We start from the raw sequence: 15,328 nt of genomic DNA, 5'->3' as shown, positions 1-15,328 counted from the left end.
GACAGTTTTAGACTGTGAAAAGGCTGTAAAGGAAGTAAGCAGGACGATGTACTGGAAGCTGGCCCAGGGGAGGCAGGGACTCCGCGGCAGAGCACAGTGAGGGGAGGAGGCCCCCAAAGAGGTGATACACTTAATGAAGACCAGAAACTGAAAAAGACCCTTTCCTGCAAAGGGCCTAGGACACAGCATTCCAAGCACAGGGCACAGCAAGTGCAAAGGCCTTGAGGCAGGAACAGCGTGGCATTTTTAAAGAACAGAAGTAGGGGTGGACTTGACCCTGGGCCTATTTCTCTTCTCTGGCTTCGCCCCCTGCCCAGGGGTGCTCACCCCATCGGGTGGCTTCAGTCACCTGCTGCAGGCTTTGCCACAAATGCTTTTCTCCAGCTAACCATCCCTAAGACCCAGGCTCACACCGCCAACCAACATCTCCCCTGGGCCACCTAACAGGCAAATGCTCACAACTGACCCCATAGACCTCAGGCTAGCAGTAAAGATGTGCCGGGGGTGGGGGCAACCCCCCAAGCCCTGTTACCAGTAACCTCATCTCTGTGGACAGGGGAGAAGACTCCTCTCAGAACTGCAAAGGCTCAAAGTACGCCCACAAGTTTTCCTCTGCAAAAACAAGCAAGCTGCAAAGGGCAAGGACTGACCCAAAAGAAGAGGAAAAATAAGCAATAAACAATAGACAATAAACCCAGACCCACGCAGAGGCAGAAGGAAGAGCTACTTCTGGGGCGGGTGAATTTGATTATTCTGATGCCATCACTGCAATTTCTGCAGCTTGTTGGGACTGTCCCGTTGCATCTGACATGAATTTTGTTGAGTTTGATATGCGAATTTCTGGATCATTCTTTCTTTTAATTCCAACGCTTCGCCGCAACCCCAGAGACTCGGATGCAATTGCTCTGGCTCGGGCCCCACCGCCGTCTGTTTGCACAGTCCCGGAGATCGGCCGCCGCAGCCCCGGCCTTCGGGTTAAGCCTCAGCCAGGCCCTGCGGAGAAGCCGGCCCTAACCCCGGCCGCGGGAGTCCCACCTCACCGCCCTCCCTGGAGTTTTCATCCTTTCACCAGCCGGACGCCCACGCCGGCCGGATGCATCCTCCGCTCCCCTGCGCGGCGCCCGGGACTTTGGCCTCACTTGACCTCGCCAAGCCCCAGTCTCCAGTCGGAAATGGTGACACCGAACGCAGGTGGCGCTGCGCGCACAGGGCCTGGTCGGCCGCTTCCCGGGGAACCCAGGGAGGAGCGCCCTGCTCGCCCTCCCGCCGCGGCCGCGGGCAGACAGTCGCCCCTCGCTCGCCTCGCAGGCCGTCCCCACCCGGCCGCCCCCGACCCCCAGCGCACCGCAGTCGCGGAGCCCCGAGGGGCCGGCTCCAAGGTGCGCACGCCTCCTCCCGCCGGGCAGGGCGCCGGCTGAAACGGCCTCTCGGGTGCACCCACACCCCTAAAGCGAGGGGGAGCCCGGAAGAGCGCAGAGCAAAAAGCAGCCGCAGCAAGAAAAAAATAGAGCCGGGACGCTCGGTTGAGGCACCGCTGGGATTCGAACCCAGGATCTCCTGTTTACTAGACAGGCGCTTTAACCAACTAAGCCACGGCGCCGCCCGCACAAGCACCGCGAGAATCTTGGCCCCATCACTAGGTTTTCCATCCGCCCAGTGCATGCGCACAAGTTTTGTCCGCTGCAGGCGCATGCGTAGTGCAGAGCCCGGCTAGCAAGCGTGTTAACAGGACCGGTCGGACCTCAAGGCTGGAGGCGCGGGCGGTGCACAGAGGCCGAGCCGGGCTTGACTTTTCGGTCTCTTTAGTGGTCGCACCTGAGCCGGGGTGGCCCCGTCTTTGGGAGATGGTCGCACAAGGTGCGCGCCTTCTGCCGTGCAGAACTGGCGCAGGAGGCCCCCCAGGCTGTCCCGCGAGGCCGCCTGCGGGCTCCTCCGCGGTCCGCTCAGGGCGCACACCGGCCGAGGCCCCGCGGGGACCGCTCATCCGACCCGTCGCGCTGGCCCCCTCGGCTGGGAGGCCGGCGGCCGCCTCGGTCGCGCTTGGACCATCAGGGTCACCGGCCCTGCCTGCCCCGGGGCGAACCCGCCCGCCTGTGGGACCAGACCCCTGGCTTCTCCCGCGGAGCCTGAGCCCGGGCAGAGTCCGGGGCGCTGGGGTACCCCGAGCAGGCGCCGACGGATGGAGAGCCTCAAGGGCCCCGGCCGCTGGCCTTGGAGCGCCGCCGCGTCAGTGGGGAGGTCTCGGCTGCCGGAGCACGGCCAGGCCCTCCCCACACAGGCGTCTCACTCGCCTGCTCTGGGTCTCCTCGCTCAGACACATCAGCCACTTCGCCCCAACACTTTTTAGAGGGCCTTTGAGCAACGGCAAGACCAAACACTGCTAATCCAGTCTCCCAGCAATTCCTCCGGCGGGAGAGTCTCACCCACAGAAACGAAACTCTGCAAAATAGATGCACAGGAAAGTGCGCTCCAGTATTATCTGTAACAGGAGAAAACGACGAACCACCCAAGGGCCCCACAGTCCCGCCAGCCTCCGCGGCGGCGGGGAGAACACTTCTGCGCGTCTTCCTGCGGGGGCGGACGGAGACCACCAGCAGGAGGACTCCTCTGCGAGAGAGCCCCCTTGCTGGGAGGGCGTGAAGTGGCGTGTTGACGCGTTCGTACATCATTCATGTAAATAAATGGGTAAACGCTGAGCAGCCAGCTCGAGTCTGGGCAATCACCCAGGCTGTGACTGAGGAGCGCAAGACGCGCCCAAATAATGACGACCAGGTTACGGTGCTCAGGGGCGCCATTAGTGGATGTCAGTCAATTGACGCTCTATAAGTCAGTTCTGTAGTTAAGCTTTAAAAACGGACCAAGGGAGATCTGATGGAAACCATGTGAGTCATACCAAACGGAAGAGGGAGCCCTTTACGTGTAACTGAAACCTTCGCTGCTTCTGAAGTAATTGATTTATGTTGTACCATCCGCTGTGGAAGCAGGAAGAAGGCTGTGCATGGGCATTCTGGAAACTGAAAAGTCTGGGGTGGAGAGCACGAAACATTCCGTGATGGAAATGCCCACCACCTGCCTGCCTAACCAGATCTTCTTCAGCTCTGGGCAGGTGGACATCTGGGAGCGTTGGCCAGGGAGGCACCCACAGTGCCTTACCACTCTATGGTGTCCTCCACAGAGGGGACCCACACATCTTCCTACTCATTCCACAAGCCCTTCCTCAGGGCTGCTGGTGCCAACCCCCAAAATATGCGTTACAGGGCAACTCTAGAGTCCAGAATATGTTCCAAAAATGAGATAGCATGAACACCAAGACGTAAGGCTTAGAAACAGCAAAAATGTTCTAGAATTCACACGCACACTTGTTTCCCAAACAAATCTAGATTTATTCTGCATGAAAACTGAAAACAAGGCAGTCAGTCTCTAAGGGTGCTGTGGAGCTGAGCAGGTGGCATGGTGTTGGGAGCCCAGCCAGGGCTGGGCCCCTGCCTCAGTCCAACAGGCCCACCTGGCCAGGGAGGGGTGAGAGAAAGGTCCCTGCAGAGCCCCAAAACCTCCATGACAGGTGGCCTGTGCTCAAGTCACTCGAAGGGCTCAGTGGCCATGGTCCTCCTTGTCCAGGCTGCACTCACTTGCCAGTGAGCCCACCCTTTCCGATGACAATGAGGCCTCTGCCAAGTCTTTTGCCTCCATGCGGCAGAACACGCATTGGGTGACTGTTTCAGAAAAGATGTCACTTTCGTAGATGGAGAAAGGCCTGTCACATCCTTCGCACTGACATGAAATATTTTTAAAAAGCAGAAAGGAGGTGCTGGTCAGGAGGTATCAAGGCATGCAATGCAAATTCTCCCACCAGATCCAGTGACCTTGGGCTGGGCCGAGCCCAGAGCTGCCTCTCGTCTCGGGGTCTGACCCCACAAGGGTGGAAAGTGCAGGCCGCTGAGCGAGAATGAGCACAGGCTTCTCCCTCTCTTCCCCCACTAAAAGCTGTGCAGGTACTGCCAGCTCGTGTCCCCTGCCATGGAGGCCCTGGGGGCAGGAGTGGCAAGCCACTTGGCGTGGAAAGTACAGGGGGTGGGTGTCTGACCTAGTCCTCTGCTCTGCAGGGCGAACTGTGGGGCCGAGGGGATGTCCTAAGTCCCTGACATCCCTAACTTACAGAACCGTGAGAGGCGAGTAGGCAAGACTTCTAAACAAGGCAGGGACTTTAACAAAATGAGGGAGTTGCTGAGCATCCTCCTCCATCTCAGCCTGTTTCTGGCTCAAGTGCATGAGAACAGCGGATACAGCGGCAGCTGCTCTCACCACATCTGCTTCCACAAAGAATTCGGCAACACCACCAGGTGGGCTCTCCCGCCATGGGCAGAGGTCTCTCAGAGCTTCCTACCACAGCACGGTGCCCCTGAGACAAGCCTGCAAGGTGGCATGCCCCAGCCTTGGCACTCCAAGGCCCTGTGCTTTGCCACCTGGCCCACTCTTGGGCACTGGGCCTGCAGCAGACAGGGGCTAACCCCACCAGGGCAGGCCCTCCGGAAAATCTGGCCTCCGAGAGGTCTCATATTAATTCAGGGCAAGTCAAATGCAGAGGGCTAATCTTTGCTACAGCTTCAGGTCAGTCTCTTTCTTTTCCTTCTTTTGCAAGAAAGAAATTAAATCGTTTACCTACCTTTTCCTGTGGCATAATTTCCCATGGCCCAACCCCAGAACAACGGGGCTCAGAGGGGGCAGATCTTGTTGGCAGGTGGAGGACATGGGCAAGCGCTGCTCTGTAGCCAGTCAGTTTCCAGGGCCTAAGGGCCAACATGGCCACAAAGACCCTGAGGACCAGCTGGCCACAAAGATGAGGTCCATGTGGGCACCCCCCCCCACCTCCCTGCCCCTCAGTCCTGTTCCAAAATTAGCCGTTCTCAGGAGCAGTGGCTCCCCTCCAGACCTTCCGAGGGGAGACAAGCCTCGGTGGCTCCAGGATTCTGAGGGGCAAAGGATTCAAGAGGGCCCAGCATAGAGTCCTCAGCCTCTCCAGGTGGCAGCCCGGTGTCTGCAGCACAGCCCCGGCAGGGGCAGACCTCCACTGCCTGGGGAGAGCTCTGTGGCCAGCATGGCTCACCTGGTGAAGCAGGAGATGTGCCCACTCTACCCCAATCTTCCACTAGAGAAACAGGCACCTGAGCCCCTCCCATGAGAGACGGGGTCCTGGGGGTGCTACTTGGCGATGGGGTCTGCTGCGGGGTGTAGGAGGCTCAGCTGATGTCCAGCCATGTGCCCAGCCGTTCGTCCCCTGCTCCCTCGGGCCTCATCTCCCACTTCTGCTCACTCACTCCACTCCTCGAACACGCCCAGCTGGCTCCTGCCTCAGGGTCTGCCCACTGGCTGTTCCCTCTGCCGGGAAGTTCTTCCCCTCCACATCTGCACAGCCCACTCCCTCACCACCTTCCAGTTGTGAACAAATGTCACCTTCTCAGTGAGACGCATCCTGACCACCCTTTAAAATGCGGCAGCCTCCAGCACTCCTATTCCCCATGTTAGTTTTCTCCAAATTTCCTATCACCGTGCAACTCACTATGCATAATTCTTATTTATTCGTTATTTGTCTCCCCTTTTAGAATTTAAGCTCCCTGAGGGCAAGAATTTCAATCTTTTTCTTCATGGTGTTTCTCCCCAGTTGTCCAGTAAATGTGTATTCAAATAATAAATTAATTTGTAGAGGGAACTAATGAAAGCCTTCACTGGGCTTAATTTTACCCAATACCGACCTGTTTCACCTTTATGCCCAAGGTCTTTTTGCACTCCATTACCAAAGGAATTTCGTCAATGTCTTCGATGTTCCATAGTCTCATGGTCCTGTCCTAAAAACAAGTCAAACGGCAAACCCACAGTCACAAAGTGGGCTCGCTGTGCTGGGAGGACCCAAGAGGTGCCCCACATCCAGATTCCGTGTGGAGGACCTCGACCTGCAGAGAAGCAGAGAGAGGGTGACCATCTGCCCTGGTTCCTCCAGCACCATCCCACTTTAGTGCTGTAAGTCTCATGTCCCAGCAAACCCTTTGCAGGGTAAAACAATCTCATTTTTCAGTGATGAATGTGGAAGTTCTGGAGGAAAAGTACAAAACTCAACAGAAATCCCAAAAATAGCAGCTGAAAGCCAAACTATTTTTAACCTGGAGGATATGCACAGATGACCCACCTTCTGTAGTTGCTGTCACTGTTTTCTGCAGTTTGGATAAATCATTATTGTGAATCCCTCTGAGCAACGTGGTGAAGTATTCAACCTAACTGCGTCGTAATTGGCAGTGTTAACAGTCTGCCTTTGATTTGGCCTGTGGATTAACTGTTGTGCTTTGTTTCAAGATCATGCTAGTAGAAGTTTTAACATTGTGAATATTGTGATCATGTTTTCTAAGACTTCAGATAATGAAAATGAGAACAATTACAAGGCCGATGCCAGCCTGCCCCAGACATCACCAACAAAGGAGGTTAAACAGCTGTGTTTAATGAGAGAGGGACAGGTACGTAAAACTAGATTGGGGGGAAATAACCAGAACAAAGCATACCGCACAACCGACAGAAAAGACTGGGCTCAGGTGTGGTGGAGAAGGGGCTGTGGGAGCACGCATGGAACCTGAGCCTCACACACGTGTGAGCCTCACACGCTTCACACAGGCAAGTTCTTCCAAATCAATCAAACGCTTTCTCACCTTCCAGAAAGACACTGATGCGAGAGAAAATGAAATACAAGGCATCCAGATTGGAAAAGAAGTGAAACCGTCTCTATCTGAAGATTACATGACCTTGTGTATAGAAAATCCTCAGGAATCAACTAAAAAGCTATTAGAACTGTTAAACAAGTTCAGCGAGGTGGCAAGATAGAAAATCAATTGTATTTTTATATACTTGCAATGAACAATCTGAAAATGCAATTAAATAAACAGTTCTATTTAGAATAGCATCAAAAAGAATTAAATGCTTACAAATAAATTTAACAAAAGACGTGCAAAACTTATAGACTGAAAAATAAGAAATATTGTTGAAAGAAACTAAGGAAGATGGAAATAAATAGAAAGACATCCAATGTTCAATGGATCACAAAATTCAATATTGCTAGGATGACACACTCCCCCAAATGATCGACAGTTTCAGCTTAACGCTTGTGCAAATCTTAGCTGATTTCTTTGCAGAAATTGACAAACTGATCCTAAAGGTCGTAGAGAAATTAAACGGACCCAGAATAGACAAAACAATCTTGAACAAGAAGAACAACGTTAGAGAACTCACACTTCCCTATTTCAAAACTTATGACAAAGCTACAGTTATCAAGACAGTGCAGTACAGACATGAGGATAGGCACATAGGTCAATGGAATAGAATTGAGAGTTCAGAAATAAACTCTCACATTTATGGTCAATTGATTTCTGATGGGGCTCCAAGAACTAAAACTGTAAAACTCTTAGAAGAAAACATAGGGGTCAATCTTTGCGACCCCGAATTAAGTGGTGGTTTCTTAGATCTGACACCAAAAACGCCAGCAACAAGAGAAAAAATAGATAAACTGGACTTCATCAAAATTAAAAATTTTGTGCTTCAAAGGACATGCATCAAAAAGGTGAAAAGTTATATAAATGGCCAATAAGCACGTGAAAAGAGGCTCCGCATCATTAACATCAGGCAATGCAAAGCAAAGGTACAAGATACCACTTCACAACCGTTAGGATGACTACGATCAAAAAGGTGATAACAAGATGGGTGAGAACGTGGAGAAATCGGAGCCCTCCTACACGGCTGGTGGGAAAGTAAAAGGGTTCAGCACTTCGGAAAATAGGCTGGCAGTTCCTCAAATGGTTAAACAGGTAGTGTTACCATGTGACCCAGCAGTTCCACTCCTGGGTATACACCCAAAAGAATAAAAAACAGGTTTTCAAACAAAAACTTATTCATGAATATTTGTAGCAGTATTATTCACAATAGCCAAAAGGTAGAAACAATCCCATTTCCATCAACTGATGAATGGATTTAAAAAATGTGGTATATCCATACAATGGAATATTATTCAACAGTAAAAAGAAATGAAGAAACCTTGAAAACGTTATGCCAAGTGAAATAAGCCAGTCACAAAGGACCACATATTGTATGATTACATTTATATGAAATGTCCAGAGGAGGTAAGTTTATAGAAACAAAAAGTAAATTAGCACTCCTAGGTCATGCAATAAGACAAAAAAAAAAAAACAAAACAAAACAAAAGAAAGCATGTATAGATTGGGAAAGAAAAAGCAAAAGTCTGTGTTCACAGGTGATATTATGGTCTATGTAGAAAATCTGAAAGGATCAGCAAAAAAACTGTTGGAATTAATAAGTGATCATAGCAGAGTTGCAGGTTAATATGCAAAAATCACTTACTTTCCTATATACCAGAAATGAACAAGTGGAATTTTAATTAAAAACACAGTAACATTTACATTAGAACCCCAAAAAAGGAAATACTTAGGTATAAATCTAACAAAATATTTACAAGATCTATATGAGGAAAACTACAAACTCTGATGAACAAAATTAAGGATAACCAAATGAATGGAAAGATATTCCATGCTCATGGATAGGAAGACTCAGCATTATCAAGATGTCAGTTCTTCCCAACTTGATCTATAGGTTTAATGCAGTCCTAATCAAAATCCCAGTGAGTTATTTTGTGGATATTGACAAACTGATTCTAAAGTTTATATGGAGAGGCAAAAGACCCAGAATAGCCAAAACAATAATGACGGAGAGGAACGCAGTTGGAGGACTGACACTACCTCAGTTCAAGACTCACTGTAAAGCTACAGTAATCGGGACAGTGTGGTGTTGGTGAAAGAACAGACAAATCCATCAAGGAACAGAAGGGAGAGCCCAGAAATAGACCCACTTCAGTATAGTCAACTGATCTTGACAAAGGAGCAAATGGAGAAATGATAGTCTTTTCAACAAATGATGCTGCAACAACTAGATATCCACATGCAAAAAACTGAATCGAGACACAGACCTTACACCCTTCACAAAAATTAACCCAAAATGGATCACAGACCTAAATGTAAAACGCAAAACTAGAAAACTCCTAGAATTAACCGAGGAAAAAGTGTAGATGACCTTGGGTTTGGCAATGACTTTTAGATGCAACACCAAAGGCAAGATCCATGAAAGAAAGAAGTGATAAGCTAAACTTTGTAAAAAATAAATTTTTCTTCTGTGAGAAAGACAGAAGAGAATAAAAAGAGAAGCCACAGACTGGGAGATAATATTTGCAAAAGACGCATCTATCTGGACTGTTATCCAAAATATATAAAGAACTCTTAAAACTCAGCAGTAAGGGGCTGGCTCTGTGGCTGAGTGGTTAAGTTCGTGTGCTCCACTGCAGGTGGCCCAGTGTTTCGTTGGTTCGAATCCTGGGCACGGACATGGCACTGCTCATCAAACCACGCTGAGGCAGCGTCCCACATGCCACAACTAGAAGGACCCACAACGAAGAATATACAACTATGTACTGGGGGCTTTGGGGAGAAAAAGGAAAAAAATAAAATCTTTTTTAAAAAAAAAAAAGAAAACTCAGCAGTAAGAAAACAAACAATTAAAAAATGAACCAAAGACCTTAATGGACACCTCATCAAAGAAGATATGGAGATGGAAATAAGCATATGAAAAGATTTCCCACATCATATGCCATCAGGGATTTGCAAATTAAAAGAACGAGATACCACCACACACCTATTAGAATGGCAAAAATCCAGAACACTGACAACACCTACTGCTGGTGAGGGTGTGGAGCAACAGGAACTCTCACTCGTTGCTGGTGGGGATGCAAAATGGCACGGCTATTTCTGGTCATGGCGAATAGTCCTTTTAATGTTCTTTTGAATTCTGTTTGATAATATTTTGTTGAGGGTATTTGCATCCATATTCATGAGGGATACTGGCCTGTAATTTTCTCTTTTTGTGATGTCTTTATCTGGCTTTGGCATCAGAATAATGCTGGCTTGATTAAATGAGGTTATTATTGTTTTATATTAAATATAAGTAATACTAAAAGGACCATACATCACGATCAAGTGGGATTTATCCCTAGGATGCAAGGATGGTTCAACATATGCAAATCAATAAATGTGATACACCATATTAACAGAGTGAAACATAAAAATCATATGATCATCCCAATAAACACAGAAAAAGCATTTGACAAAATACAACATCCACTCATGATAAAAACCCTCAAAAAACCGGGTATAGAAGGAACAAACCTCAACATAATAAAGGCCATATGTGACCAACCCACAGCCAACATCATACTCAACAGTGAAAGGTTGAAAGCTTTTCCTCTGAGAATGGGAACATGAAGACGGTACCCATGCCCACCACTCCCATTCAACAGAGTTCTGGAAGCCCTGGCCAGAGCAATCGGGCAAGGAAAAAATAATAAAAGGCATTCAGATCAGAAAGGAGGAAGTAAAACTGTCTTTGTTTGTAGATGACATGATCTTATATGTAGAAAATCCTAAAGGCGCCACAAAAAACTGTCAAAACTAATCAACAAATTCAGTAAGGTTGCAGGATGCAAAATCAACATGTAAAAATCAGTTGCATCTCTATATACTAACAACTAACTATCTGAAAAAGAAAGAAAGAAAACCATCTCATTCACAATAGCACCAAAAACAATAAAATACTTAGGAATACATGTAACCAAGGAGGTGAAAGATCTGTACGCTGAAAACTACAAGACTCTGATGAAAGAAATTGAGGAAGACACAAACAAGTGGAAATGTGTCCCATGTTCATGGGTCAGAAGAATTAACATCGTTAAAATGTCCCTACTACCCAAAGCCGTCTATAGATTCAATGCAATCCTTATCAAAATTCCAAGGGCATTTTTCGCAGAAATAAAAAAAAAATTCTAAAATTTCTATGGAACCACAAAAGACCCTGAATAGCTAAAGCAATCATGAGAAAGTAGAACAAAGCTGGAGGCATCACACTTCCTGATTTCAAACTATACTACAAAGCTCTAGTAAGCAAAACAGTATAGTACTGGCATAAACAGAGAGAGTCCAGAAATAAACCCTCACATATACGATCAACTAATATTTGACAAGGGAGTCAAGAATACTCAATGGGGAAAGGTTAGTGTCTTCAATAAATAGTATTGGGAAAACTGAATAACCAAATGCAGAAGAATGCAATTGGACCCCTATCTTACACCACTCACAAAAGTTGACTTGAAATGGATTAAAGACTTAAACATAAGACCTGAAACCATAAGACTCCTAGAAGAAGACAAAGGGAAAAAGCTCCTTTACGTTGGTCTTGGCAACAATGTCTTGAATACGACACTCAAAGCACAGGCGACAAAAACAAAAATAAGTAGGACTACATCAAACAAAAAAGCTTCTGCACAGCAAAAGAAACAACCAACAAAATGAAAAAACAATCTACAGAATAAAAAAATAGTTGCAAATCATATATCTGATAAGGGGCTAATATCCAAAATACATAAAGAACTCACACAACTCAAGAAAAAAAAAATCCAATTAAAAAGTGGGCAGAGGGGGCCGGCCCAGTGGCACAGCGGCTAAGTGTATACATTCTGCTTTGGCAGCCCGGGGTTCGCCAGTTTGGATCCCGGGTGCGGACATGGCACTGCTTGGCAAGCCATGCTGTGGTATGTGTCCCACATATAAAGTAGAGGAAGATGGGCACAGATGTTAGCTCAGGGCCAGTCTTCCTCAGCAAAAAAGAGGAGGATTGGCAGCAGATGTTAGCTCAGGGCTATCTTCCTCAAAAAAAAAAAAAAAGTGGGCAAAGGAAATGAATAGACATTTTTCCAAAGAAGACATACAGATGGCTAACAAGCACATGAAATTGTATTCACCATCATTAATCATCAGGGAAATGCAAATCAAAACTACAATGAGATATCACGTCACACCTGTCAGAGTGGCTATCATCAAAAAGAAAAGACATAAGTGTTGCTGAGGGTGTGGAGAAAAGGGAACCCTTGTACACTGTTGGTGAGAATATAACTTGGTACAGCCACTATGGAAACAGGTACTGGAAGTGCCTCAAAAAATTAAAAATAGAACTGCCATATGATACAGCCATGCTGCTTCTGAGTATATATCCAAAGGAAATTAAAATGGGATCTTGAAGAGATTTCTGCACCCGCATGTTCATTGCAGCATCATTCACAACAGCCAAGGTAGGGAAACACCCTAATAGATGAGCGGATGAAGCAGATGTAGTATATATACAGTGGAATATTATTCAGCCACGAGAAAGAAGGAAATCCTGCCAATTTCAACAAAGTGGATGAAACTTGAGGGCATTAGCCAAGTGAAATGAGTCAGACAGAGAAAGACAAATACTGTATGGTTTCCCTCAGATGTAGACTCTAAAAAAGCCGGGCTCAGAGAAAGAGAGTAGAGTGGTGGTTCCCAGGGGCTGGGGGCGGGGGAAATGGGGAGATGTTGGCCAAAGGGTACAGACTTCCAGTCATAAGATGAGTAAGTTCAGGGGATGTAGGTACAGCATGGTGGTTATAGTTAATAACACTTTCTTATATACTTGAAAGTTGCTAAGAGAGTAAATCTTAAATGTTCTCACCACAAAAAAGAAGTGGTAATTATGTGACATGATGGGGGTGTTAGCTAACACCATGGTGGTAGCAATTGTGCAATATATAAACGTATCAAATGAACACGTGTACACCTTAAAGTTACACAATGTTATATGTCAATTGAATCTCAATAAAGCTGGAAAAAAGAAATACATAAATAAATATAAGTAATATCTGTTTAATTGATCCTATTGTATTTCTATTCTCTTTTTCAAAAAGCCCTACATTTATATATCTTAAGAATATACAGGGGCCATCCCCGTGGCGGAGTGGTTGGGTTCACACACTCTGCTTCGGCAGCCCAGGGTTTCGCCGGTTCGAGTCCTCTGCATGGACACGGCACTGCTCGTCAGGCCATGCTGAGGAGGCACCCCACATGCCACAACTAGAAGGACCCACAAGTAGAAGTATACAACTATGTACCAGGGGGCTTTGGGGAGAAGGAAAAAGAAAATCTTAAAAAAATAAAAATTAAAAAAAATAAGAATATACAACAATACAGCCTACAAAACTTAAATAGCCAATAAATCCTTTTTTTAAGTCAAAATAATTTGCTGTATCAGAAGACAGAAAGGAACATTACAAAATATTTTTATAATTTTCCTAAACATATTTGTTTAATTAGTCCTATTAATTATTGCTGTTAACTAGTCCTGTTGTTTTGTTTAAATTATAGCGTTCATGTAAGAGAAAAGTAAAAAACACAGAATAAACGCTCAAATTTCAAATAAACGCTCATTTTTACACTTTGTACTGTACTTTCACTTTTTTCCAGCTTTATGGAGATAAAATTGACATAATCATTTTTCATATTTTTATGTTAAAGTAATAACACATAGGCATGGAATTTTCATAATGTATGATATGATTATGGGTTCTTGTTGGGCGTGCGGTATCCTGGGTTTGTTCTCTCACGAGCTGGTCGTGGTAGGCAGAGCCTTGCACACAGTCTCACAAACCTGGAAATCCCCAGCCTAGAGAGTGGCTCTCATAAAGGTGGGGGGAAGGTGGAACCCCACTTCTCTGGTGCTCACCCTGAGAGGACGGCCCTCAGGATATCCTGGGGTGGCCATTATGCACCATTGGGATGGGAATCCTAGGGTGTAGTGGAGCGGGGCGGGAAAGACCCACTGGGGACCTCGGGGGGTCTCTGCTGCTTGTCCATGAGCTGATGCGTCCCCTCCAAGGGCCCCTTTTGATTCCATCACTCAGCAGTCCAGACAGGCTCTTCCTCCAACAAAGTTCAAGTGTCAGTGGTGCAGACACAGAAATACCTGGAACTCCCCACAAGAGCAGATGGAAGGCCCTGCCTTCCACCTTCCCAGGCAGCTCCCTGGAGGCGGGTGGCCTGGCCCGGTGTGGCCCTCAGACAGAGGCTGCTCAGGAATTTTACTTTACAGTAACTCTTCCGCTAACACCAATTCTCACAATGTGAGAGAGATTTTAAGTCACTTAAAGGTTGGCCACTTTTACCTTTGAAGCAGACAGGATCCATTTCTTGTTGCTGCTGATGGCGACATCCATCACCCAGTCATTATGGCCCTGAAGAAAAATAGAATGTTAGGGATGACATAGAGAAAAAGCTTTACTAAGAACAACAAAAATACAAAGCCAGGAACCAATGTTGCTTATGTTTAAGAGCAACTAATCGTGCTTCCCTGGTTTCACCAATGACATTTAAGGTGGGATACAAAGTGTAAAGGCTTATGATGTGTGTACACTGTGTCGCATGTGTTTTTAAAAACAGTTCTCTGGTGGTTAGTAGGACAGGAAAAAAAAGATATCCCAGCTGGGCCCGGAGCACCTCTTGCAGGATTTTGTTCACACTCTGTGTTCTAGAAAATGCCACTCAGAGTTGCTATTGGTGAGGGGGCTTTGGCTTCCAGGAACTGCGGACCCAGCCACTGAGGCTTACGCAAATGCGAGATGCTTTCCTCGGGGACAAGGAGTCGGAGGAGACAGAGACCAGTGCTGGTTCAGACACTTGAGGACGTGAGGGCCCTGCATCGTTATCACTGTTTGGCCTTCCCTTATGGAAAGAGGTGGAAGGTGAGGCAGAGCGGTATGATGGGAAGACAGCGTAGGGAGCACAGAGAAGGTTAAACTGCTGTGTGTAACAAAGGGACAGGAATTTGGGGGTAGAATAGACACAGAGGAGAGAGGAGAAGGGAAGACAGGTCAACCTGCTAGAGGACAAAGGGACTTTTAAACACAGGGCGGTTGAACAGTCAGTTTTAAGCTGCTCATTTGCTGTGTGAACTCCGTTTGCCTCTCCAAACCCTCGGAGCAGAAGGGTGGAGACCAGCGCTGGGAGCCAGTAGCTTGTGGTGATCAAGGGGACGTAGTCTACATTTGGGTCACAGGGCACAGAGAGACCGAGATTCATGCATGCAAGCATTCGCCGCCAAAGGCAGCCATGAGCTCACAGGATCAGGGGGTATGCAGAAATCTCAGGGTGGGGGCACCCGGAACACAGGCACCACAGTGGCCAGTCCTGGGACCGCCTAACCTCTGGATTCTTGCTGTGCTGGATAATCCATCCCCATGTTATAGAGCTACTTTGAGTTGAGTCTCTTCTAACTTGCAGCCAAAAGCACTCAGTTGACACCCGCCACTTTGGAGCCCCACCGCTCTCTGTGCCAGCTCATGGCATTCGTGCTTCTGCACAGTTATTTCTGCTGTTCCTAGACACTT

General features: G+C 47.2%; 1 protein-coding gene and 1 non-coding gene across 2 annotated transcripts in view; both read right to left on the bottom strand.

Annotated features, from left to right (window-relative positions):
• Positions 1–1,526: 1,526 nt before the first annotated feature.
• Positions 1,527–1,600, bottom strand: TRNAT-AGU (transfer RNA threonine (anticodon AGU)). Its single transcript has one exon. It is a non-coding gene; the product is annotated as a tRNA-Thr (tRNA).
• A 1,762-nt stretch (positions 1,601–3,362) lies between these two features.
• Positions 3,363–15,328, bottom strand: part of WDR88 (WD repeat domain 88) — a 39,953-nt gene continuing 27,987 nt past the window's right edge. Inside the window, exons 9-11 of the mRNA XM_070557349.1 lie at positions 14,108–14,176; positions 5,751–5,843; positions 3,363–3,771 (exon numbers count right to left, since the gene is read on the bottom strand). Of these exons, the coding sequence (XP_070413450.1) occupies positions 3,592–3,771; positions 5,751–5,843; positions 14,108–14,176 (342 nt within the window). The 3' untranslated portion in view covers positions 3,363–3,591. The remainder of the gene's footprint in view (positions 3,772–5,750; positions 5,844–14,107; positions 14,177–15,328) is intronic.

This window comes from Equus przewalskii, chromosome 9 (assembly GCF_037783145.1).
Source record: "Equus przewalskii isolate Varuska chromosome 9, EquPr2, whole genome shotgun sequence".
NCBI classification, from domain to species: domain Eukaryota; kingdom Metazoa; phylum Chordata; class Mammalia; order Perissodactyla; family Equidae; genus Equus; species Equus przewalskii.
The sequence above is the reverse complement of the archived record's forward strand: the minus strand, read 5'-3'. Positions and strand labels throughout refer to the sequence as shown.